General features: G+C 46.0%; 1 protein-coding gene across 7 annotated transcripts in view; it reads right to left on the bottom strand.

Annotated features, from left to right (window-relative positions):
- Positions 1 to 53: 53 nt before the first annotated feature.
- The window catches only part of MEGF11 (multiple EGF like domains 11), a 343,630-nt gene continuing 319,072 nt past the window's right edge, over positions 54 to 24,611 (bottom strand). The window contains exons 23-27 of one of the 7 annotated variants that reach the window (XM_081171057.1): positions 23,618 to 23,736; positions 20,471 to 20,537; positions 14,841 to 14,897; positions 7,620 to 7,826; positions 54 to 4,689 (exon numbers count right to left, since the gene is read on the bottom strand). In XM_081171057.1, coding sequence (XP_081027183.1) covers positions 4,529 to 4,689; positions 7,620 to 7,826; positions 14,841 to 14,897; positions 20,471 to 20,537; positions 23,618 to 23,736 — 611 coding nt within the window. In that variant the 3' untranslated portion in view covers positions 54 to 4,528. Of the gene's footprint in view, positions 4,690 to 7,619; positions 7,827 to 7,940; positions 8,018 to 14,840; positions 14,898 to 20,470; positions 20,538 to 23,617; positions 23,737 to 24,611 lie in introns of those variants that run through there. The other 6 variants (XM_081171058.1, XM_081171060.1, XM_081171062.1 and 3 more) reach the window with 6 other exon arrangements.

Here is a 24,611-nt window from a genome sequence, read left to right on the forward strand (position 1 = left end):
TGGATCGTCATGCATTATGGGTCTGTATGTAAGATCACAAAGGAGGGTGAAAATCAGGCACTGAACAAAAAGCTCCTTCCTGCTGAACACATTGAAACTCTCTTGCAGGTGCTGAAAGTTTTTGACAGTCACTAGCGAGAAAAGGTTGGATGAGAAAATTCAGCTGGCCAGGCTTGTTGGGGGCCCAGTACATAAGCCAAGATTTCTCTGGAGATTGAGTGCGCATGCACAGAATTAATATTTTTTTTGTTTTGAGAGAGGAGTGAAAGCTTAACCACTGGTCTTAGTTCTTCTTTCCTCCCAGGAGTGAGATCTGTTGGGCTGATGACTGCCAACAAAATACTTCTCACTTGCTTTTAAACATAACTGTTCTCAGTTCCAGAACACTAGCAAGAAGGGAGGCTCACATCAGTTTTTCCCAGTTGGCACAGTAAGGTTTTCATGAATGACAATAGCTTTAGCAACATTGCAAGGTTCACAAAGGATTGTGTTACAGAAGTACACAGCTGAGAGAAATTCAGTTTATTTTTTACAAGGTAGACCACCGTCATACGGTCAACAAATATTACAAATCTGTCTTGCTTTAAAAAAAGTATTGCCATTACAGTGTCTAGATTCCTTTTTAAAGGAATGCTATATATATATATGTATGTATATATATATAATATTTATATGTATATATATGTGTGTGTTTGTGTGTGGAACTGGATTTGCTTTTCACTGTCTCCTGCTGGATTTAGTATTATTCTTCTCCCTCCCCCCAACCCTCAATTTGGTTTAACCATCCAGTTTTTTAAAAGCCAAAGGACGTTCAGCTACCTGGTGCAGTCTCAACTGTGCAGCAACATGACGCATGTGGCTACTAGAGGGAGAGTTGTGTGATCTGAAAGCTTGCACCCTCTGATGGGGTAGCACTAGGTTGCCTTCCCCCATCCATTGTGCCCAAACCGCCGGTGGGGACAATTTCACCAGTCAACGTGCGTTGCTACAGTCCAGGATGCGGCGCAGAGGATGACGTCCCTCCAAATTTGTGCAGCGGTTTCCTCGCTCCATCTGGGTTAAATGTGTTAACTTCCGAGTGAGACGTGAACACAGTTGGGAAGTTACCCTGTCTGAAAAAAAGCCTTCATGGAGGACTTTTCCCATCGCTTAACTCTGAGGTAAGACTTTTTTCTTTCTATACACGTAATTAAAATATATATCCCCACTGGCCCTACAAAATAAGGTTCTGCTACTTATCGTCATCTGCATAAGGCTTTCCTGGAAAGTAAAATGGCTCATTTGCCTCCCCCACCCCACCCCCACCCCTCATGCACACATGCAGCATTCGGGTAAATAACTACATTTCCTCCTGTGCTGTGGATAAATCTTGTCATCCTTCCTGGGGAACATCCTTGCTCTGTTTCATAAGATATCCCCCTCCCTGCTTTAGGAGAGAGAGGCCTTCAGTACTTCAATCGCTGCTTCTAGAGAGGGATTAAGCTGCCATTAGTTATCTCAACTTACCGGTGGATGTTGAACAGGTCAATGGGCTGAACGGGTGGGGAACCTTAGGCTAAACATAGGCCTCTGCCTCTGGCCTTTAGCACCCTTCCCCAGGGCCCAGAACCCTTGGTGCCCCTGCTTTCCACCTAGATTATTATTGCTTGGCTAGAATGTGTCCTTGAACTTGAGTAATGCCTCTTGCTTGTCCAGATGAATGACAGAGCAGAATCTAGCCAATGGCACAAAGGCAAAATTGACATCCATTGCTCCGCACACTTTTACATCTGGCCACGTCTGCCACTGCCCTGCGGCCCTCAGAAAACTTTTCAGCCTCAATAAGGTCCCCTACTCTTGGGCTAAAGTCTGGCACTGACTCAGCTGAGCTTTACACCCAGCAGCAAGTACCCAAGTCTGCTACTTGGCTGAAACCAATCCTGTACCTCAGTGGTGTGGTGGTCTGAGGTCACAGAGGGTCAAAGACCCCTTACTATTTCTGCAGCTGGGTCACTGTCTCCAGCATCCTTCGAGCCGCCCAATCAGCATGAAAGGGGACGTTTTTGGCCACTGTGTTCCAAAGATAAGCATTCAGGAACACTGAAAACAAAAGGTGCTTCAGTTTTAAGAGAACAGTGTGTTTGCTTAGGCTGCAGCTCTTCCTGGCAACTTTACCCCTTATGTGCAAATAACATCTACTCCATCCTCCTCAAATGCCTTTGGGCCTGGCTCAGAAAGAGTCTGCCATTTCATTTTGCCTGTAGAAGATCAGTACATCTGTGATCACCAATAGGAAGTTCATTCTTCAGGAGTAATGTCCTGCATTTTTGCACTAGGGACATAGGGGTTTGCCTTCTACTGAAGTCCCTGGTTTTGCAGGGTTTCAGAGAGGTATTTCCTAGTTGCTGGTGACTGAGATGCTGCTGCTTGAGCCTAGGATTTTGCAACCAAAGCAGATGCTCTGCCACTGAGTGGCAGCCATTCGCCCACTGTTTCCATGCCAGCACATACCTACAGCCACAGACAGGTAACGTACAGTTTGCTCACACACTGAAGGCAACAAAGAGGGATCTCGTCGGCATTGCCCATCTCCAAAAATCAGAAGCAATTGTCTTTGTAAGGGGAGCCTGTTAGCTATTACAGGAAGACTTCCTAAATGAGTGTGGTGGGTCACTAACTGTCTTTCTACAACAAGAACTATTTGTTATCAGATTACCACTCCAGCTGGGGACTTGCTTGAAGCTCTCAGAATGTGGGTGTGCGAAGCTGCCATGTTCTGAGTCAGATGATTGGCCACCTAGTTCAGTATTGCCTACACAAATTGACAGCAAGTACTCAGAGTTTCTGACACAGGCCATTTCCAGCCATACCAGGAGATGCCAGGGACTGAACCCAGGACTTTCTGAAAGCGGAGCAAGTACTCTTACCACTGAGGTGCAGCCGTTCCACACTGTGTTCCTAGGAACAGTGTTATAAATAAATAGCACCCATGGCCATGTTTTATAATGTAACTGCGCACCTGGCATGTGCATGTTCCTTATTAAGCAGTGTTGGCTTACTGCACCACCCTCTTTGGGAAAATACAGCTAGCTGGAGTGTGGGAATTCTCGCAGACCCAAGTCTTCCTGGGCCTGTCGTTTTACTCAATCCTCTTCTAGAAACTCCTTTCGTTTCCCCCACATATCTGGTTCCTCCTGAACTGTAATACTGTTAAATTGGTATTTCCTGGTGAAGCAGCCTCCTCTTTGCAACCCCTCTTTGCACGCGCCCTAAAAAATAAATAAATACATTGAGTCCCAACAATAGGTCACGCTCAAAACAATCTAGAGGAAAAAATGGAAGTTTTGAACAGTGACAATTTCTGTGTCTGCTGCCATGGCATCTTATGCGCAAAAGGAAACATCACAGCAAAATACTGTGTATAGAATGAGCAGTTGCCTGGTGGGGAGTGAGCCTGTAAAAAAAATAATCTTCTGGAAATTGTATGTTGTTGATTTGACTGTATTAGGTGGCATGGCTTGAAGGGAGGGCGTAGATCAGTGTTAAGTACAGCTGCTTGGCATGCAGAAGGTCCCAGGTTCAATCCCCAGCAGCATCCCCAGGTAGGCTGGGAAAACCTTTTCCTGAAACCCTGGAGAGAGCTGCAGTCAGACACCATCAACTGTACCAAGCTAGATGTTCTGATACAATATAGAACAGTTTCCTATGTTTGCACCTATCCTGCCACCTCTGGCATTTCTTTATGTGGCTGAGTATCTCTCTGCCTCTGAACCTTGTTTATAGTGGAATGCTGAAGTATGAGAACAGAAGCACCTCAAGGGAGTACCCTCGTTTCTTCTCTACTTGAAATTCACCTCTTCGGCACTCTCCACCGCTGCAAGCAAGAAGCATTTTTGAAGCAGTAGTGGAAGTGCATGAGCACCAGATAGTTTGGTTCTTCCACACACAGTTGTAGAATAGCAGGTGCACACTCAAAACGAACGCTGAGGAACTAAGCAGAGCTCAAGCACGTTGTCTAGCCAGGATGGCAGAAGCAACCTGAGCCCTGCTCCCTCCTGTGGTTCTTCAATGCAGAGCTTATTTCTCCTCTACGGTCTTGTCTTTAAAAGTTCTTTTAAACCCCTCTTTTTCAGCAAGTGATAGTATAGTACATACAGCTCTAAGAACTTACAGCAAGGGATCTTTGTCTCTTTTCTCCCCTCCACCCCCACCCCTCCAATTTAAAAAGCAAAGTCAAGTCAGTAAGATACACTTTGTCCAACACTAGACTTGCATGAGAAACTGCTTCTGGGAGCCTTTCCCCCCTCCCAGTTTGTACATAGAGCAGTTTTTCTTGGTTTCTCCTGTGATCGGTATAAAACTGTCTTGTAAAAAGAAAGTGTTTCATGCAGAAGGAAGTTGGCCCAATACAAGTCTCGTCTTCGGGTTCCTTGGGTTGTGTTGTTGTTTATCCAGCATGTAGCAGAACAAAACAGAAAGGATTGTCTTCTCTTCGGTCATTGCATCGGGGAATGAAGTTTATGAGTGCAGCAGCAGCACGCACAGCCCTCTAAGACTGCTTGTCCCAAAGTGTCCCATGCGTTGGGCTGTGTCTTACAGGGAGAACGTCATAGTGACAGGGGATGTGACTGTTCCTGGGCATGTCGTATGGATTTTGGATGTAGACAGCATTGCGGAGACGAGCCTCTTGGATGACGCTGATGGTGGGCTCTGCAAAGACAAACAGGGACCTGTTGAATAGCCTCCTCTAAGCAGCCACCTCTTCAGAAACAAAAGACTTGGGGAAAGATGCTAAAGACAAAAGATGTCTCTGCAAACACCGTCAGTATGATCCATTCCAAAGCTTGTTAGCTCTAAACAAGGAATTCTGGGATGGGTTGTTCTAGTAATGAGCCGAGGCTCCTTAGCTCTGCTACCAAGCTTTGAGGTAGCTAATATGGTGCCTTGCAGATGTTACTGAACTCCAGCTCCCATCAGCCTCAGACAGTATGGCCAACAGACAAGAGGGATGGGAGTTGTAGTCCAACATCATCTGCAGGGCAACACATTGGCTACCTCTACCATGAGCTGCTTCAGACAATTATTCCCTTAGCAAAAGCTTCTTTCTACGTTAACTTTGGCAGTAAAAGCATATCAATGTCTGTTCTCTTCCCCCATTGGTACCTGGCATAGTGTTGCCTGGATGTTTATCTCATACCATCCCCTGTGCATTACCCATGCTTCCTAGGACTGCTCAGATGAAATCCAGCACCATCCAGAGAGTACCACACAGACTCCCGTTGAACTTTTCCACCACAGGGATGGAAAAACACCACTATGAATGGTTTAAACATGTTTTATATATATCCTGCGGCATTTTTGTGTTTAAGAGATTTAGTGTCTACTGTGTATGACTTTATTTGGTGATAGTTACACACTATTGGGCTTATATGTTACTTTCTGAGGGCTCCCATATGTACTATATCACATTAAAAAAACTTATTTCTGACCTTTATTTTTTGTAGATCTTGTTTGCTACCTCTTTTTGACTGTTTACATTTCATTCTGTACCTCTGATTTACCCAGTACTGGAAGTGGATGTTTGTTATTTCTCTGATATTGTTGTTAATTGTTCTATTTGTTTTGCTTCTCCAATAAACTAGTAGGTGGAAGTGAGCATAAATATGCTTATATTTATTTAACTGCTCCAAAATCAGAGAATACCCAAGAGTGGCATACGAAAACAGAATATAAAACACAGATCATTAGTATTAAAGCTTTGGATTGTAGCCAACTGAATTAGAATCTATCCACTGAAATTAATGGACCTAGTTAGCAAGGTCCATTACTTTCAATGGGTCTCCTCAGATTAGGGCAAATACTAAAATGAAATCCCGAAGCAAGAAAATTAATAATAATGTTAAAGAGAAAATAATATATCAAATGCATTATCTTAGAAGAAATTTATCACAGAAATGTTAGAAATGCACACAAAAATGCTGGCAAAATTGAAGACTTTAAAAAGATTTCAGACTGATGTAGAAGTGTGGCAAAATGTACTTAAGTCTAGAAAAATAAAACCAAAATTGACAGAAACACCCATCTCTAAGAAAAACGTACACAGCAAATGTGGTAATGGATGTAAAGCTCAGGTTACTCAGAACCACTATTTTTTCTCCCCCTCCCCTGTCTCTAAAATCCCAAATATGCCATGTTTCTAGTGCCTCCAGCCGAAAGTGTGTGAGCAAAAGCCACACACAAGCTGCTAGGTGATTACCAATATTTATGGAAGCTGGAGGAATTCTCTTTTAGTGAATTCTGGTGTACACTGACACAACCGATGTTTGAATCAGAACTTAACTATCCTTTGGCTTCCAAACTTTCCCAGAGTTGGTAATATAGTTCTCAGCTCAAAGTACGAAATGCATTAGGCTCAAATCTGTTTAAAAATGCATACACCGAGATGAAACTTGCTCTTCCTATACAAATTCCCAGGTGAATCATTATTATTATTTAATTGCAGATTAATTTGGAATCAGGACCAAACAGACTTAGGAATGAACGCAGGTGAAAAGTGACACAGGCCAGAACCAGGCTGCTCCATCCACCCCTGCCAGCAATCTAGGAAGAGAGGCTTCAGCAGACCCACACTGGTCCCTCCCATGGCTAAGGAAGCCCCAAATAAATTATGCAGAACAGTGAAAACATTAGGAAAACACAGACATGTGCATAAAAACAAACTAAGCATACTGGCACACAATTTGGCACGTCATGCAATTTGTATTGCTGGGATGTGGAACTTTAAATAATTATTCTTGGACAAAGAAGCCACATAGCCCTAGTTAATAGGGGCATAGTGTGGGTTACTGGTGCCCAGGGCTCGCTAAGTGTTGGCCCCCCTGGTGGACTGGGTAGCGCTCAGTCCCTTCACTGGCCAGCATCTAATCAAGGGAGCCTCTCCTTGCAAACCAGCCCCAACCTGGGAGCATGGATAAGGCAGCGAAACACAAAGGCAGGAGCACTGCTGTGTTGCTCTGAGCATGGCTCTGGCAGTGCTTTCCTGCCTGCCTTCCTCCCTCCTTGGTGGGTGGCAGTGGCAGCACCCTCCCACTCGCTCCCCCCTGGCTGGTCCAGGGGCTGGTCCAGGGGCAGGGCAAAAGTGGGTGTCCCTTCACCAGCCGTGCGGTGAAAGCGCTGCCGCCACCCCAGCTCCAAAGGTCCTGCCCTGGCACCGCTTACCTCCCTGCAGCCCCAGCCTTGATGAAGGAGCCTGCCATGGGGGCGTCTCATTGCACCCCCTCAGATGTTTGTGCCCAGGGCCACAGCCCACTGCCCCCCCACGCTACGCCACTGCTAGTTAACCACACTTTGGGAAAGCCCTTTGCCAGTTTGCAAAGGAAACAGTAGTAACTTTGCACCAACTCAATGGGCAATGAGCAGTCGGTGTATATTTTTTTGGCCTGCCCATTTGCCAGGGGTCGTCAGTGTGGTTCCCCTGCTAGATGTTGCTGAGCTCCCATCAGCCTCCGCCAGCGTGGCCAATGAATGGGCAGGGGGCCATGGGGAGTTTTAACGCAGCAAAAACTTGGGCTGCACCACCGTTGATGACCCAGCACCAGCTAGATCTCCCTGCTTGCAGCTGGATCACCAGAGATACTTACCAACATCGTATATGTTTTTATTAGCTGCTGACAAGGCTGGTGTGTCAGAATAGGATGCGTCCCGGTGAACGGGAGATTTCATTTCCACATAGCTGCTCTCGGAATGTTTGCATGCCATGATGGGGGGGTCTTTGATGGTGGCGTAGGGGTTTTCGCTGCTGTTGAGGGAACAGGTGCTGGAGCTGCAGGCAGATCCCTTCATATAGTCTGCAAGACAAGAGCCGGCCCGGCCTCTTAGCACACATGCGACCGGACCTCGAGGAGAAGGGGGAGGGGAGGAGGGGGTTTCTAGCCCTCAGAGCGCACAGCACAGGGACCCACCAGTTACGCCTCAGGGATCTCCGAACCACTGTCTCTCCAAACCATCTGCTCATCCAAACTCATTCGCAAGTCATTTCCTGAACATTCAGTAGGAAAGAAAACAGCCCTTCAGTGCCACGGACTCTGCGGTCAAAAGGGTCTCATTTTGCTACATTAAGAACATCAGTTTGTACACACACAAGCACCCCATGCCACCATTCCCCACATCCCTCAAAGCAGGGATGGCACAATCCGCGGCCCTCTAGATGTTGTGGGGTACAGTTCCCATAAATCCCTGGCCATTGGCGATGCTGGCTGGGGCTGATGGGAACTGTAGTCCAATAATGCTTGGAGGGCCATGAACCAGCGACGCCTGCCTTAAAGGATAACACTGGTTAAGGTCCCCCTTTTCATACCAAGAGATCATGCACAAGTCCCACCCTCCTCCCTGGCAGAGAGAACCATGCTAGCAAGCAAAGTCTTTTGGCATACTGGGTATAATACCTGTTTCAGGGGTGGCACCCGGAAATCCCCCACCACATTTAATGCAACGTGGGTTTGTTTGTTGGTTTGTTTGAATTGCTTTATAGGGAGAAGTCCAGAATGGCACGATTAGATTTTCATGTTAAAATAGGTTTAGAAGGAAGATTGCTTGCTAGCAGAGAAATTCTGTGATCTCTACGGGAAGGTAAAATCCAGTTTTCACATTGCTCCCTCTTCTCTCCCCTCCCTCCTCTGCCTTTTTTCAGACAAACAGCATTTCTTCCCAAAAATGTGAAATAAAACCATTGTTATCTCTGCCTCTCCCTCCCCTCACTGACTTCCCGACTGGGAATGTTGGAAGCTCTGTGGGGCAGGGACCTGACATTTCTGTTTTGCTTGTGCGGTCCTGCAAATCACCACTGACATTATACAAGGCAACATCATTTATAAGGCTGACACCACCATCTCATCGTAATACAGGAAACATTTATCTCAGGTGCGAAGGAGAATGCCAGCTCTGCAATCTTGCAAACAGCCTCAGACCACCAGGTAAAAAAAAAAAGCTTGGTTGGCTCTATTGTGGATACAAAGAGGGAATCGGATGATGGTCACTTACCTGTCACTTTAAGGATATTAGCTGGGGTTCCCTCCCCACCTCTCAGATTTCTTAAGGAGCATCCAGAGGAATTATGTCATGTGACCCAAAGTGCACCCCACCCTGGATGGCTCTAACTCTGCCTCTGTGGTCAGTGATGCTACTGAGTACAAGCTGCTAGAAGCCACAGGAGGAGGCTTGTGCTCAGGTTGTGCTCAGGTTCTGCTTGCAGGTTTCCCATTGAGGCATCTCGCTCTGAGAGCAGGGCTACCCTTACGTCCTTGTGATCTCTGGGTTTTCTTGCTGAAAATACAGGCATTCTACTGCCACACTTGCTGCCATCTTGATAGTGCTCTCTCTCTCCCTCTCTCTCTCTCTGCTTCTGATGCTATCTGCATTTCTTAACCATCTGCATGCATTTAACACCAGAAGTTATTTTGACCTGGGAGAAATGACCGTCTGAAGGTCACTCAGCAAGCTTTGTGGACGAGTGGGGATTTGAACGTGGCTCTTCCCAATCCTAGTTAGCTACTGCACCCATCATGCAACACATACAACACACGCAGCCTTCCCCAACCTGCCACACTCCAGATGTTTTGGACTACAATTCCCATCAACCCCAGCTGACAGCTGTAGTTCACAACATCTGGAGGAAACCAGGGTGGAGATGGTGGCACTAGGCTGACACAACTTGCCTCACTCTGAAGCAGGAATGGGCTGTGAAGGTGAGGAAACCTCACCCATCTCCCTGCTTCCAGCTAAGATCAGCTTCAAGGTGTGAAGGAGGGCGAGAGACAATTCACCAGGGAACTGGTTTGGATAGTGAGAAAGGATTAAAAATCTCTCATGATGGAAAGTACCTGAGTTTTTACAAGGTTGGTGAACGAGCTCCATATTGGATGCTTATGTTCTTTTTGGGGAACTGCCTGCTTTTTTTTTAATGACTGTTACATTTATATCCCACCTTTCCTGCAAGGAGCTCAAGTTGGCATGTTCTTTGCTCAGTAAAACCCTGAGAGGCAGCGAAGGGCCCAACAGCCCCAGGGAGCTTTATGACTAAGTAGGGATTGGGGAAAATGTCCTAGTTCAACGGCTACACAACACTGGCTGCCATTTTGGCCTGGCTGCGCTTGCCATGGCCTTTGGAAATTACAAAATGCCTCCACAGAGTCTCTTTCTGACTCCACTATTCACTGCTTGCTGAGTGATGAATGTTTGCATTTCCTTCCTCACGCAGGAACTCACAGGTGAGGTCACATATTTGCATACAGAGTCATAACTTCTATTTGCATTTGCCCTTCTGAGAGCGGGAGCCTCTCGTCCTGATTGGTTAAAGTGCATCTGGCTTCTTCTCTATACATCTTTCAGCGAATGCTGAAGATGCACTTCCACCCTGGCCTTTGACACCTGAGACGTGCATTTTCAGTGCTCATCCTGTGACTGCAATCTATTTTAACTCTTTTTAGTTCTGAATTTTAAATTGTTGTAACCTGCCCTGGGACCCGCTGGTGAAGGGCTGGTCATAATAACAACAAAAATACTCTGTCTTACCAATAACTAACGGATACACATTTTTTAGAATGTTCCTAACTACCTTAAGACACTTTAAAACTGATTGCTACTGGATTTAATTTTTGTTGGTGCTTTATCATTGCTGAGTCTGCTGCCCTCGGCTCCTTCAGGAGGAAGGGCATGATGTAAACTGAATATATTATTTCTTTCTTATTTATTCATAAGAGAGGCCTATTTATTTATTACAGTTAACAGAGCCTCACAGTGCAAAGCGTCCACTTTACTACTGAATTCATTTTTGGGCTGTTTGGGCCAAAAACAGGGGAGTGCCCTGTGAAATGTACCTCCCCAACCACCATCTTACTTTGCCCTGAAATATCTATACATAGAAATTATCGTGTGCAAATTTCATGCAAATTGTACCACGGGCCTTTGCAAGCATACGAATCGTAGAATTGTAGAGATGGAAAGGACCCTGAGGCTCACTGAGCCAAACCCCTGCAACGTAGGAAGCTTTTGCCCAAGGTGTGGCTTGGACCCATGACCCAGAAATTTAAAGTCTCATGCTCAACCGACTGAGCTTCTTTCTTTCTTTCTTACCATTATTCAAACCCTCTTTCCCTATTCAAAGTGTTGGTGCTGACCTTTAAAGCCCTAAACGGCCTCGGTTCAGTATACCTGAAGGTGTGCCTCCACCCCCATTGTTCTGCCCGGATACTGAGGTCCAGCACTGAGGGCCTTCTGTCAGTTCCCTTGCTGCGAGAAGCCAAGTTACAGGGAACCAGGCAGAGGGCCTTCTCGGTAGTGGCACCTGCCCTGTGGAACATCCTCCCACCAGATGTCAAAGAACTACCAGATTTTTAGAAGACATCTGAAGGCAGCCTTCTTTAGGGAAGCTTTTAATGTTAACAGGCTACTGTATTTTAATACTTTGTTGGAAGCCGCCCAGAGTGGCTGGGGAAACCCAGCCAGATGGGCAGGGTATAAATAATAAATTATTCTATTCTATTCTATTCTATTCTATTCATGTAACCCCCTCTGAGAACATAAGAGGTGCTTGCTGGATCAGGCCCATGGCCCATCCAGTCCAGCATCCTGTTCTCACAGTGGCCAACCAGATGCCCCAGTGGCAAGTCCGCAAGCAGGACTGGAGAGCAAAGGCACTCTCTCCTCCCATGGTTTCCAGCAACTGATATTACTGTGCCTGGAGTTAACCAACACTCCTTCTCCCACTTCTCCTTGACTATCACTGCGGCACGGTTCAATTGTCCATAAACAAGGGGGCTCTTGTACGTGGGTTTTAAATGAGAAAAAGGACACACACGGGGAAATCAGATTTTCCAGGTCCCATTGCAGTTTTGGCTCCAAACTTCACAATCCCACCTCAAAAGTTCTTTCCCTTTTCTTTTTTTTTGGGGGGGGGAGGGGAGTTAGACACACTTCAGATTACTATAATGCATTATACATGGGGCTGCCTTTGAAGATAATTCAGACGCTGCACCTAATAATAATAATAATAATAATAAATTTTATTTATATCCCGCCCTCCCCAGCCGAAGCCGGGCTCAGGGCGGCTAACAACACTAAAATAGTGCAACATTATAAAAACATCATAAGAATTAATTAAAATCAAAATTGATGGCAACCATAAACTAAAGTATTGTAAAGATTGCCAAAGGAGGGAGTCAGGCTGTGCCCCAACCAAAGGCCTGGTGGAACAGCTCTGTCTTGCAGGCCCTGCGGAAAGATGTCAAGTCCTGCAGGGCCCTAGTCTCTTGTGACAGAGCGTTCCACCAGGTTGGAGCCGCAGCCGAAAAAGCCCTGGCTCTAGTTGAGGCCAGCCTAACCTCTCTGTGGCCTGGGACCTTCAAGATGTTTTTATTTGAGGACCGTAAGTTCCTCTGTGGGGCATACCAGGAGAGGCGGTCCCGTAGATACGAGGGTCCTAGGCCGTGTAGGGCTTTGAAGGTTAAAACCAGCACCTTAAACCTGATCTTAAACCTAGTGGAGAATTCAGCAGCCGAATTATGGACTGAGACCAAAAGACTTGAGCTTATTAGCCCAATTGCGGCCTGACTGCATTGGCTACGGATTAGTTTCTGGGGTCACGTCAAAGCTCCAGTTTGGGCCCATAAAAGCTTAAATTATTCAGGGCCACAACGCTGTATGGGCTGTCTTTGCCTCAATATGGATCAGCCCAACCCTGTGGTCTCCTTCAGAGGTTTCATCCAAGGGACGTGGGGGGGGGGTGGCGATGACGTGCGAACGGGCCTTTTCAGTGGTGTCCCCACCCCCGCTAAGTTCGTGGGATGCTTTACCATGGAAACACACCTATTTCCTTCATTATCATTCTTGGTGCTAAATTGAGACCTTAATTTACTCAGATCTGGAGGTGGGTCCGGATGTGACCCACCCTTCAAGACTGGCCCCCACCTGTCAATCACCTGCTAGCATACAATCAGACTTCATAGTCCCCCACAACTATATGGTTGTTTTCCTAATGCAGAAATTTTAACCACAGCCACTCCTGCTCCTCCCCATCAGCTTTCCCTTGGGCCAGATTAAGAGGCATGTAAACCAGCAAGCAGGTTGCAATGGTTTAAGTGTTGCAAGATTCAGGACAAAGTGGGGAGGGGAAATAGCTGAACTATGGAATGCGATGGCCACCAAGTTGTAAAGCTTTAGGAAGAGGACTGGACAAGTTCACAAAGGATGGTGAATGGCCAGGATGCTTCTGAATACCAGTTGCTGGAAGCCACAGGAGATTAGGGCTCTTGTCTTCATGTTCTGCTCCTCGGTTTCCTACAGGCATCTGGTGGGGCACTGTGAGAAGAGGATGCTGGATCAGAATGGCCTGATCCATCAGGGCTCTTCTTCTTATGCTCTTTTGTTAAGAGGAGGAACAGGTCCAGGGGAACCTTGTCACTGGGCTCAGGGGCCTTGCTAATATGACCAACCATGGACTCAGCTACACTAGTAAAGAAACAGCGATTTGAAGGTGCTATAAACATGTAACACCAGATGGCGTTAGAGAGCAGAAAATGTTTATATGCCTTTTCCCAAAGGTTTTATTTTATTTTGTTATAATGATCTAATTCCTGACATAAATTTAGTGGTCTCTCTCCCCCCCTCCCCGCCCCCGTTTTGTGTAGATCCACGCCATGACTATTTCTGGCGCTGGCCCTGATTTTGGTGCTTGGGTCTGAAAGCGTATGATACAGGGACCTTGTTTATTTTCAGCGTATATCTGCCACACTATAACCAGAGATTGTCTGGGGAGCTTGCAGAGAGAAATTAAAAATATTTCAAAATGGGGGTTTTTGCTTCTGCTAGCTGGAGCCTGGCTAGTGCCTGGAGCCCAATTCTGAGCTGCCTTGAGCACCATGATGGAATATGAGATATAAATGCAGCAAGGAAATAAGCAGCAAAGAAAATAAAACATTTCTTAAGAGAAGGAAAACCCTCTTCATGCCACCATTTTTGATCCCTGCTCTTTAGCCCTTAAATCCACAAAAGTTCAGTGCAGTGCTCTTATAGTCTAGTCTAAGGCTCAGGGAAAACATTTATTTCTCGAGCAGATATTTTAACAGCAACCCTCCAAGTAAACCACCAGTCTTTCCATTTTCAGTGTAGGGCGGGGATGGGGAACTTCAGGCCTAGGGGCCAAATATGGCCGCCCAGGCCTCTCTATCTGGCCCTTGGAGCTCTCCCCAGGACACACACTCCTTGAATGCTTTGGCCTGACTGGAACGTGTCCTTGAAACCAGATGCTTTCCAGAGGACGAGTGTGTTAAGCATATGCAGATACTATCCCACCATACAAAGGCAACATTTACATTCGTTCTTCTGCCCAGCTTTGCTTCTGGCTCCGCCCACCACTGGCATGTGGCCCCCGGAATGTTGCTCAGAAGGAATGCGGCCCTCAGGCTGAAGAAGGCCCGCCACCCTTGGGAGTAGGGAAACTGAGGCGCAGGGGACGAGTTGCCTCAAAACCACATGGCAAGTCCACATCAGAGGTGGGCTGTGGATCCACATCTACCAAGTGCTACTGCCATTGGCTTTCCTAAACAGAGAGCTCAGTTCTAATTCGTTTGCCAATGGAGGAGGAAGGCAATAACAGCAGGAATGTGGGACAGAGATCAACAGGCATGGCAAAGCTCCAAGTCAAAGCTGGGCTGTCGCCAGAGGTCTCAAAAAACGTGCTGGCTTGCCTGCCTGCTTGCAGACCGACTAACAACCACCTTGCAGATGTTTGGGGCTGGCGAGCTCACCTCTCCTGCCTTACCCAAACTGGCCACTATGGGGTCACTTGCCAGCATCAGATACTATACCTTTGAAGCCTTTTTCCATAATGTATGTGTTCTGACGTCTATTCATCCCATAAGCACCTGCACAAAAATAATATACAATGGAAAATGCATAAATAACTTTATGCAAACTGGACTTGTGCAGCAGAAAGATGTGTCTCCTTTGGCTCACTGTGATGCAGAGGCAGGGAAAAGTGAGTGCTTGACCATGGTGGGGTGGAGCCCAATGCTCTCTGCTGGCTGACACAAGGGATTTTTTTTTTTGAGGGGGGGGGATAAGCGAGGGAGGGAGAAGTGTGTTGAATCATCTTGCAAAGAGCAAGTGGCATGTGGATGGGAGGGTGTCTGGATCTCTCGCCAGAAGTCGCTTTAGCAGAGAAACAAGTTTCTCTTCGCATTTTAAGGCAGATCTACCTAATTTTCACTTTCTGAAACAATCCATGGACTGGCCCACAACCACCCTTCAAAAGTTTGCAGTTCGCTGATTTTTGTGTGTGCAAAAATGCACTTTTTTTCTTCTTCAAAGCAATTCCCCCTAATATATGCATGCATATGCACACTTTATCCTAGCATGTACATTTACATACACATGACTTGGCTGGAGAACTGCAGATTTCGAAGGGTGGATGAATGACAGTTTCTCATCTTGCTTCCCAAAGTGCAAATCAGGTAAGTTTTATATGTGAAGTGAGTAGAATTCCTCCCCCCATCCCAAGTCTCAGGCCACTTGGGGAGGAGGATTTTCATCTGGCATGCCACTAACTCCCACTACTGAAAGCAGACCCAGTTTGAGACAATATGCAAGGACGTAATCCAATTTGGGTGCATTTTGAAAAAGGCATGTTTCTAGGCCTCATGGTGACCAAAGGCATTCTTGAGAACACTTGACCCCTCTGGTGAAATTTCAGAAACCGGGGGGGTGAAGAAGCAGTACTAAAAGAGCTTGAAATGTGTCCCTGGTATGAACATCTTCCCCATTGGAGAGACTACAAAAGATTTATTTCGTATGAGACAGGGAGAACAGAGGTTTGTTCTTCCTGCTGTCACTACACCTGTGCGGAGCGGTCAAAGCCATTCTAGAGAGATGTGCAGTGGTCAAGAAGGGTGGCGTTAGTGCGCTGCAGAGCTATGGATCCTTCCCTTACTGGTATCATTAAATGGATAAACTTTTTTTTTTAAGTATATGCAAAAAATTGCCTGGCATGTAAAATTTGTTCAGGCTACTCTTTGTGGTGCAAACATTCATATGAAAAATCTAGTCCATTAAATTCTTCCAAGCAAAGGGGGAAATGGAGGGTGTTCACATTCAATGGCAAAACTTCTGATTTCAAAGGAGCTGGGCTGCCTCTACCCCATAATCCCGCTACCTCTGCACCTGTTTGCAGATGGAGATAGCATGGATGGGTTTCTATTTTCAATGCACTCTCTTACAGCTGGAAATCCTTGGCAAGGAAATCTCCTCATCAGGAGGAAAGTGGGAAAATCTCCTGCTGGGGACTCAGCTAAATTAGGGAGTGATCTAACACAATGGAGGTATAAATATGCATCTGCAGCACTTACTTTGAAGCCCTCTGTCGCTGGTGGATTTGAAGGTTAGTCCCTTCAAAATGAGATGCCTTATTATATGATGCGACGTGGGGGCATTTTGCAAGCCACTTAAAATTTGCACAGATTCAACGAGGCGGATGGGAAATTCCCCCCCACCCCGGCCTGGCTTTGAGGACACCCGTCTGCAGCTGACATTCAAATGTTTCCCTTGCAAAATCTGCAAAACTTAGGGCAGGCATAGGCAAACTCGGCCCTCCAGATGTTCTGGGACTACAACTCCCATCATCCCTAGCTAACAGGACCAGTGGTCAGGGATGATGGGAGTTGTAGTCCCAAAATATCTGGAGGGCTGAGTTTGCCTATGCCTGACTTAGGGTTTTCCTGAGCTTGCTGATGCCTACACCTTTCCCCCAGTGGCTCCACTTTGGCTCCCAACAATTCTGTTGGTGCTCAGCACCCACATTTGCTATTAAGGTGACTGGCCACACACAGGTGTGCTGGTTTTGTAGTAATCCCAGTGCTCTATGACTGGTGAACATGCACCATGCTCAACCCCAATGGCATGGAATAGGCTCACTTGCAGAGGCCTGAGAGAGATGGTGCTTGTGGAGTAGGATAAGGCTTGTTCAGGGTTTCCTCCTGGCCCCTCTTCTCACACAAAGACCACTATCAACAAAGGCTGCCCCACCAACCTCAGTCTGCCCTCAGCCACTTGCCTGCCTTCTTCCTTAACAACCATGCCAGGGGGTGGTTCTGGCTGTCAGCTTGTTTGTCCTTAGTCTCAGTTTTGCCCCCATAGAAGTCAATGAGGGGGGAAGCAGGATGGGGGAAAAACTAGAATAAGTTGGTTCCACCACTCATTGTCTCTGGTCCCACCTACAGTTGACCTCCCTGCCTTCCCTCTCTACCAGTCCCAATGGGCACAAGCCACCACTGCCCAGTATTTTTATGAAGCAATAGAAGCTGGTGTAACCATATGCAAGACTCGTGTTGATGGATGATAGAATGGTAGAGTTGGAAGGGTCTACAAGGGTTGTCTAGTCCAAGCCCCTGCCATGCAGGAATCACAGCTAAAGAATCCCTGACAGATGGCCACCCAACTTCTGTTTAAAAACTTCCAATGAAGAAGAGTTCATCTTCTGTGGTGGTCCATCCCATTGAGGAACAGCTCTTACCATCATAACTTTCTTCCTAACCTTTGGTCAGAATCTCTGTTCTTGTCCTTTAAATCCACTGGTTTGGCGCCTACCCTTGAGAATGGCAGGAAACATCTTTTGTGTGACATCCCTTAAGATATCTGAAGATGGCTATCATACTGCCTCTCAGCCTTCTCTTCTCCAGGCTAAACATACCCAACTCCCTCAACCATTCCTCATAAGGCTTGGTTTCCAGACCCTTTATCATCTGCATGGCACAGTTTGCCAGGAGGTCCAGTTCAGTTTTGCATTGATTTGTATGCCCATGCTGCTGTGGTTTGGGCTGCATTCATTCCCTAGAGCAGCCACCTTGAAGGCGCCAGTCTTTCAGCTAAGGCCTGCATCAAAGCCAGTGCTTTTTGTGTGTGTGGAAAACGATATGCTGGTATTCATATATGAACACTGGCCTGTGAGCGCTCCAATTGGAGAACCATCGTTACCAAAGGTGTCACGGACTTTGAAGAAGCACGGACTCAAGACAAAAGGGAGAAACGAACTAAAGGGAAGGCACCTCACCATGATCAACTCCAGCCTGGAAACCTGTGGACAGATGTGTGGATCCAGAATTGGACCTCCACAGTCACTTACGGACTCACTGTTAAGACTGTTTTCATGGAAGACAATCTTACTCAGCTACGAGTGATCGCCAAAGAAGAAAGGCAATAGGGCTACAATGGGCAGCCAAAACGAAAAGTATCCAGACTCTCTACAGTCACAGTCACACACACACACACACACACACACACACACACTGATCAAGTCATCAAACAAAGATATTGGGAAATCACTAACTGGACAAGCCTGTAGTGCAGGCTTCCAGTTGTTGGATTCCAATGCCCTTCAACCCCAGACACTATGGCCAGGAATGATGGGAACTGAGGAATGACAAGATCTGGAATCTAACAACATCTGGAGGGTCACAAGTTCTGCACTCCTGTTATAGTCTCTGAATTGAAAAAGTGGTATTTTAGAAAACGCAGCAAAGTGCTACATCCTTGCAACCAACTAACTTTGCTAGAACTCTCTGTGGGAGGGAGAAATGCACATATGCAGACACCCGAATTCTCCCTGTTTCTTTGCTGTTTGCAAACCTGTGCCAGCGCTATATCCACCCCAAAGCAATTATAGATGGACAATCTAGCTGAATGGGCCATTAAAATGGAAAGAAAAAAAGAAAAGTGCATTGTGATGAGTGAGAACTTAAACCCAAGCTCACAACAAAGGCCTTAAATCTGGAGGACGGATTTAGTTTAGAGGTAACAAACTGTTGGCCTGATCTGGCCTGCTAAGTCTTTTCTAATGATCAACCATCCCACAATGAAATTTATCAGTGGTGGCATTTGTCACTCTGTGTATTTATGTGGATGAGGGAGTGTCATTCTGAACTTTCAGCGCCCAGGAAACAACAGGTGGTCTCCGTCTGGTCCTAATGTTTCCTGAATGCTCAGTATGAACTTCTCAGTATGAATGGCCAGTATGAACTTCTCAGTATGAACTGCATCAGGGCAGGAGAATTTAGAGGAAAACCAGGCAGAAAGTTACTCTTGAAACTGTTAATGCTGGTGTTGGCTCCACTTCTCCCATTTCCATCTGGCTGCATCTGTGGAAGAGGACATGGTAGCCAAGCCCATTCCATCAGGTTATCTGGGACCAGCTGCCATTTGATCCTTTTCTCCCAGAACCATCTCCTTCTCACTGGCCATTCAAGCTAGTTGATCAATTACACAACTTAAAGAATTGGCATCTGAATTTGCTTGATTTTCCTCTTCCTTTCTCACTCTATTTTCCTATTTGTATCATGTCTAGTAGACTGTGAGCTTGCACAGCACTGAATAAATCTCTACACAGTGCTTAGTAAATTTTAGGTGCCTTGTGAGTGCATAAATAATGAACAGAAATAAAAAAGTATCTAATAAAACAATTAAAAATTAATACTACAATTATTTTATTTCACAAAATGTATATACTGTTTCATGGTCATGAAACCTGAAAGTGATTCAATAAGAATGTCAATTAATAATGATTTTATGTAAATAAAGCCAGGAATCAGGAACAGAAAATATATAAATGCAGCCTGACAATATCAGTTTGATACACTGCTTATGCCTTGCTAGACAACTTGTAAAATGTTTATATATAGAGAGAGAGAGAGAAGAAGAAGAAGAAGAGTATTTCTGTGGTTAGATTGGAATCAATGTGCTTTTTCTTCCTTTGATGTTCTAATATTGCATTGCATTGCATTGCATTGCACTGCACTGCATTGCACTGCACTGCACGTGTTCTACCACTAGATGCCACTACAGTGCTGTTGGCTATCTCTGTATGAGACTTTCACCATCAGACTCCATATAACAAGCAGTGCTATAGTGCCACCTCTATGACAGAAATCAGCACTGAAACAAAGGGCTTGTCTACACTTCCTCTTGTCTCATGCCTAGAAAGCATGGGGCCAAGTAGTTTCCCCCTTTGCCCTGCTCCTTTCCCAGGGAAAAGTCACTCTAGCTTTAAATTGGAACAAACAGCAATCCACGAACCGTCCTATTTCCATTTGCTCCAACTGAGCACTGAAGAGTGGTTTTCCCCAGGGGAAAGCAGCAAGACATGAAGAAGTGTGGAGAAGCCCAAAGTCCTCATAGAATTAAGCCATCCACTAAATAAAGAGAACTGACCAAACAGGCACTCTCTTGAACCTGGTCAAAACTCTCTTTGCCTGTGAAATTCAGCATTATACAAAACAAAAGACTTGGACTTTCAACAGACTTCTTTGTGGTAGGACAAAACCCACCTGGGTAGGTTTTTAGAAAACCTACAACGGACTGTTTAAAGGAAGCAAGGGTCTTTTGATTGCATAAACTCATATTTTAAGTGGACCTGGGACTTCAAATGACTTAATGGATGAAAATTACTGACCTAGATCACTCAGATAGCCGTAAGCTCTCCAGTCTGCAGTGCGTCTGTCAAGGATTTTATTACTGAGCTGTTCAAAGAGTCACGACAGCAAGGAGTTAATGCAGAAGCAATTAAAGAGCCCCACCAACAAAGCCAAGGGGGGTTGAAAAATGAAATTGAAATAGGCAGGTGGGGAAGTGAAGCTGAGAGTCTTTCCTTGGAACAAGCTAGTTAGACTCACTGGGAACTTTGGAAACTGGCAGGACAGAGAAGATGCGATGAGAAGGAGATGAGCTTGGCTGCACCAGAGCATGCTGAGAAGGACAGGGGGGCCACAACTGCTATCCCCCCCCAGAGAATATTCAGGTGCTTGTGCAAATGACTTACAAATTAAGACACAACCCAGAGAAAACAGTGAAGGGGGAAGGGGCTTATATATATATATATATAAAACTACCACCACCACCACCACCACAAAATGATACTAGCATGCAGTCACAAAACTAGTCGGAAAAGAGGGAGGTTCACTTAATCAACACAATGGAGAGGAATTCTTCCAATTCAAGGAAAAAATCAGCAACCTTGAGCATATATATATGCTCAAAACAGATCCACCAGCAAAATCCAAACAGAGTTTCAGGAGGTAGTTGCAGAAACAATTCAGTCTGTTGCAACAGGGATTCGCTCAGCATCTCAAGTAGGGATGGGAAATCTGTCAATTTTGGTTACCCTCAATACCTCATTTTTCTCGTCTTCGGTTCAGCATATTTTATTATCAGTTTGCAATTTTAACAAAAAAAAGTCCTTGCAAAAATTCATCAGCATTATAGTGTGCCTTTCTCGCCGCCCCCCCATTACGGTATTTGTATGCAAATTTCCTCATCAATATACACCTTTTTTTGCAAGTGTCTCCTCTTAATATAATGCATTTCTGTATTTTAAAATTTTTATTTACTAATACATGCCTTCTTATTAATAAGTTCTGCTAATATGTGCACTTCTATATATTTTGTGGGCTGAATCACAAAAACTGGAGAGCAACAAATTTTGGAGGATAGCTGTGTTTGTTTGCATATTGTTCCCAGTCTCATGATAAGGAGGGGGGAAAGTCTCTCCGTTGTGAGTGGCATCTGATAGACACATCACTCACAATGTACCTGGCAAATTTCCCCATAGGAGCTATGGCAAGCTGTTCTGAGCTCCTCTTCCCACCATCATTTGGGGATGAATGGAGGCTAAGGTGCTGCTGGGTGAGAACAGGGAACTGAACTTACAAAGAACCTGGTTGTGGGTGGTCAAAGTATATTGGGTGGGAGTTCAATGAAGAAGTGCTCTAGCATGTGACTTTCCAGCCAGCCAGTCCTAGGTTAGAAGCATTGTTCCTATGTATAGGATGCTGCCTTATATCAAATCAGACCATTGCTCCATCTAGCTCAGTATTGTCTATGCAGTAACTGTAAGTGGCTGTCCACATTAGGGGGACATTCCCTGTCCTACCTGGAGATTCTGGGGGTTGAATCTGGGACCTGCATGCAAAGCAGATGCTCTACTGCTGAGCTATGGTCCTTCCCTTAAGGAAATAGGAAGCTGCCTTATACTAAGCCAGGGAAATAGGAAGCTGCCTTATACTAAGCCAGGCCATTGGTCCGTCTAGCTCAATATTGTCTACACTGACTGGCAGCAGTTCTCCAGGATTTTGTACAGGGGATATTCTCAGCCCTACCTGGAGATGCTGGGAGGTTAAACCTGAAACCTTCTGCATGCCAAACAGATACTCCACCACTGAGCTACAGCCAGTCCCTTAGCCAGTCCTGCAACAGGGCACTGCACCCTTGTCAGAGGACACAATTGCAAGACCAATCATTGACAGAGACAATAAGCTAACTAAGCAATTAGAAGGGAGCAAGAATGGGTCCACCTGTGATCAGGAAGAACCCAAATCTTTTATAGAGAGTGAGCATCTCAATCCGTTGCAGCAGATCGGATGTCTTAAAAGCTAATGAGTTTTGTTGCCATGAGAGCTCTCTTAGAGTCTTAGTCTGCTTCGTTAGATGCAGAACAGAGGAGTTACTTTTGAAAGACACAAATTCCAGAAAGGCAGCCATGTTGGGTTGCTGCAATGCCCTACAAAAGGTGTGCATCATAAAGGAGGCTGTACCCCAACCTTCCCCAACCTGATGCCTTCCAGATGTTTTGGAACTACACCTACCACTAGCCCTAGTATGGGGCTGATAAGAATTGCCGCCCAAACATCTGGGGGGCACCAGGTTGGAGAAAGCTGTTGCGGCCTCAAGCCACAATAAGGAAGACCCCTTGTCATTTTTCACCTTATCTGACTCTTCTTTTGATCCACCTGTGAAAGCTGAGGACTGCAACAGCATGATCAGTTTCACCAACTGAAGTCAGGGTTAGCCAATGTGGCACCATCCAGATGTTGTTGGACTACAAGATGAATGGAGAAATTCATGGAGGCTATCAATGGCTTCTAGCCTCCATGGTTGGAGGCAGTAATGCTTCTGAATTCCAGTTACTGGGAAACACAGGTGACCAGAGTTGCTGTGCTACTCAGGTCCTGCTTGTGAGCTTCCAACTGGAGCATCTGGGTGGCCACCGTGAGAACAGGATGCTGAACTACACGGACCATTTACCTGATCCAGCAGTCTCTTCTTAACTCCCATTATCCCTGATCATTGACTGTGCTAGCTGGGGACTGATGGGAGCTGTAGTCCAACACCATCTAGAAAGCACCACATTGGCGGTCAATGAGCTGAGTAGCTTATTCCAGGGGCAGACAAGATGGTGATCTCCAGATCTCGAACCACAACTCCCATCAACCCTAACCACTGTCCGTACTAGCTGGGGACTGGTGGGAGCTGTAGTCCAACAGCATCTAGAAAGCACATGTTGGTTGTCCATGAGCTGGCTAGCTTATTCCAGAGATAGCCAACATGGTGCCCTCGAGATGTTGTTGACCTCCAGCTCCCACCAGCCCCAGCCAACATGCCCAATGATCAGGGATGATGGGAGTTGTATTCCATCTGGAGGGTGCCATTTTGCCTACCCCAGGCTTATTCAGCCATGACAACTAAACAGAACCATTACGGCACATTTCCTTGAACCAGGGAGAACGGTGCCAGGAATGGAGGGCAAGACAAGGATCATATCTACCTTACTGGAGAGGTTTCCATCCAGATTACTGGGAAAGAACCGTGAAGTCACACCACATGGCAGGGTGTGGTAGCTTGGGTTGGAAAAACAGTGTGCATTGATGTTACCTTGAGATATATCTGGGAAGAAAACAAGTCATCACAACACTCTTTTGGAGCTGCACGGGAGGAAGGAGGGGAAGAGAGGGAGAGAGTGTTATGTGCACACTCCTATGTGCTAAAACACACACACATGGGTAGGTCAGGTTACAAAACCACACCACCACTTCCGATCTGTCAAGCCAGGAATATTTTTGCCTTGCTAAGCTCCCCTCCCTTCAGTCACAGCCCTGCACCAACCATTGTGGAAGACAGGGACCATGGAAGACTCAGTCTCTGGTATGGTGCAAAGAATAAATTTGAATGCAGCCTGGAGGATGCATATAAATATGAAGCTCTATGTGCAAGACCATCCAAACACAGAGATCATGTCTAGCATGTTTAAACCCCGCCTCGTAATTAAGATGTATGCAAGTTGGACCTACAACAAACAGCTGCATTGCATTTGCACCTCCTAGCAGAAGTACTTCTGTTCAGGGTTCCAGCCAGCAAGCCAGCCAGCCACACCCTCTTCCCAGCAAGCCATTCCATCTCCTCTCCTCCATTTCCCATTCCCCCTGCCCAACTGACCAGTGTGGGTTGCCCCTTAAATTTGTTTAAACAATGATTTTATTTTGTACTTCTACATGTGCTGTAGAGGGATGTGAGGGGCAGATGGGTTCATCAATCTGGGAAGGAAGCCCATCTAGGAGAAGAAAAGCTCTGATCCTCAACCTCTGCTGGCTGCCTTGCCGGATATATTTAGGAGAGGAAAAGGCTAAGGAGTAAATCCTACACAAATCTGGAGTGGAGTCTCTAAGACCTTTGGATGGTGCTTTGCATGCCTCCTTTAGGCAACTCCTGTAGCCCAGCTGGTGCCAAATGTATTGCTCTGCTTTCCTTTGGACCGTATATCA

The sequence above is a fragment of the Podarcis bocagei genome (assembly GCF_964188305.1).
Source record: "Podarcis bocagei genome assembly, chromosome: 14".
Lineage (NCBI taxonomy): Eukaryota > Metazoa > Chordata > Lepidosauria > Squamata > Lacertidae > Podarcis > Podarcis bocagei.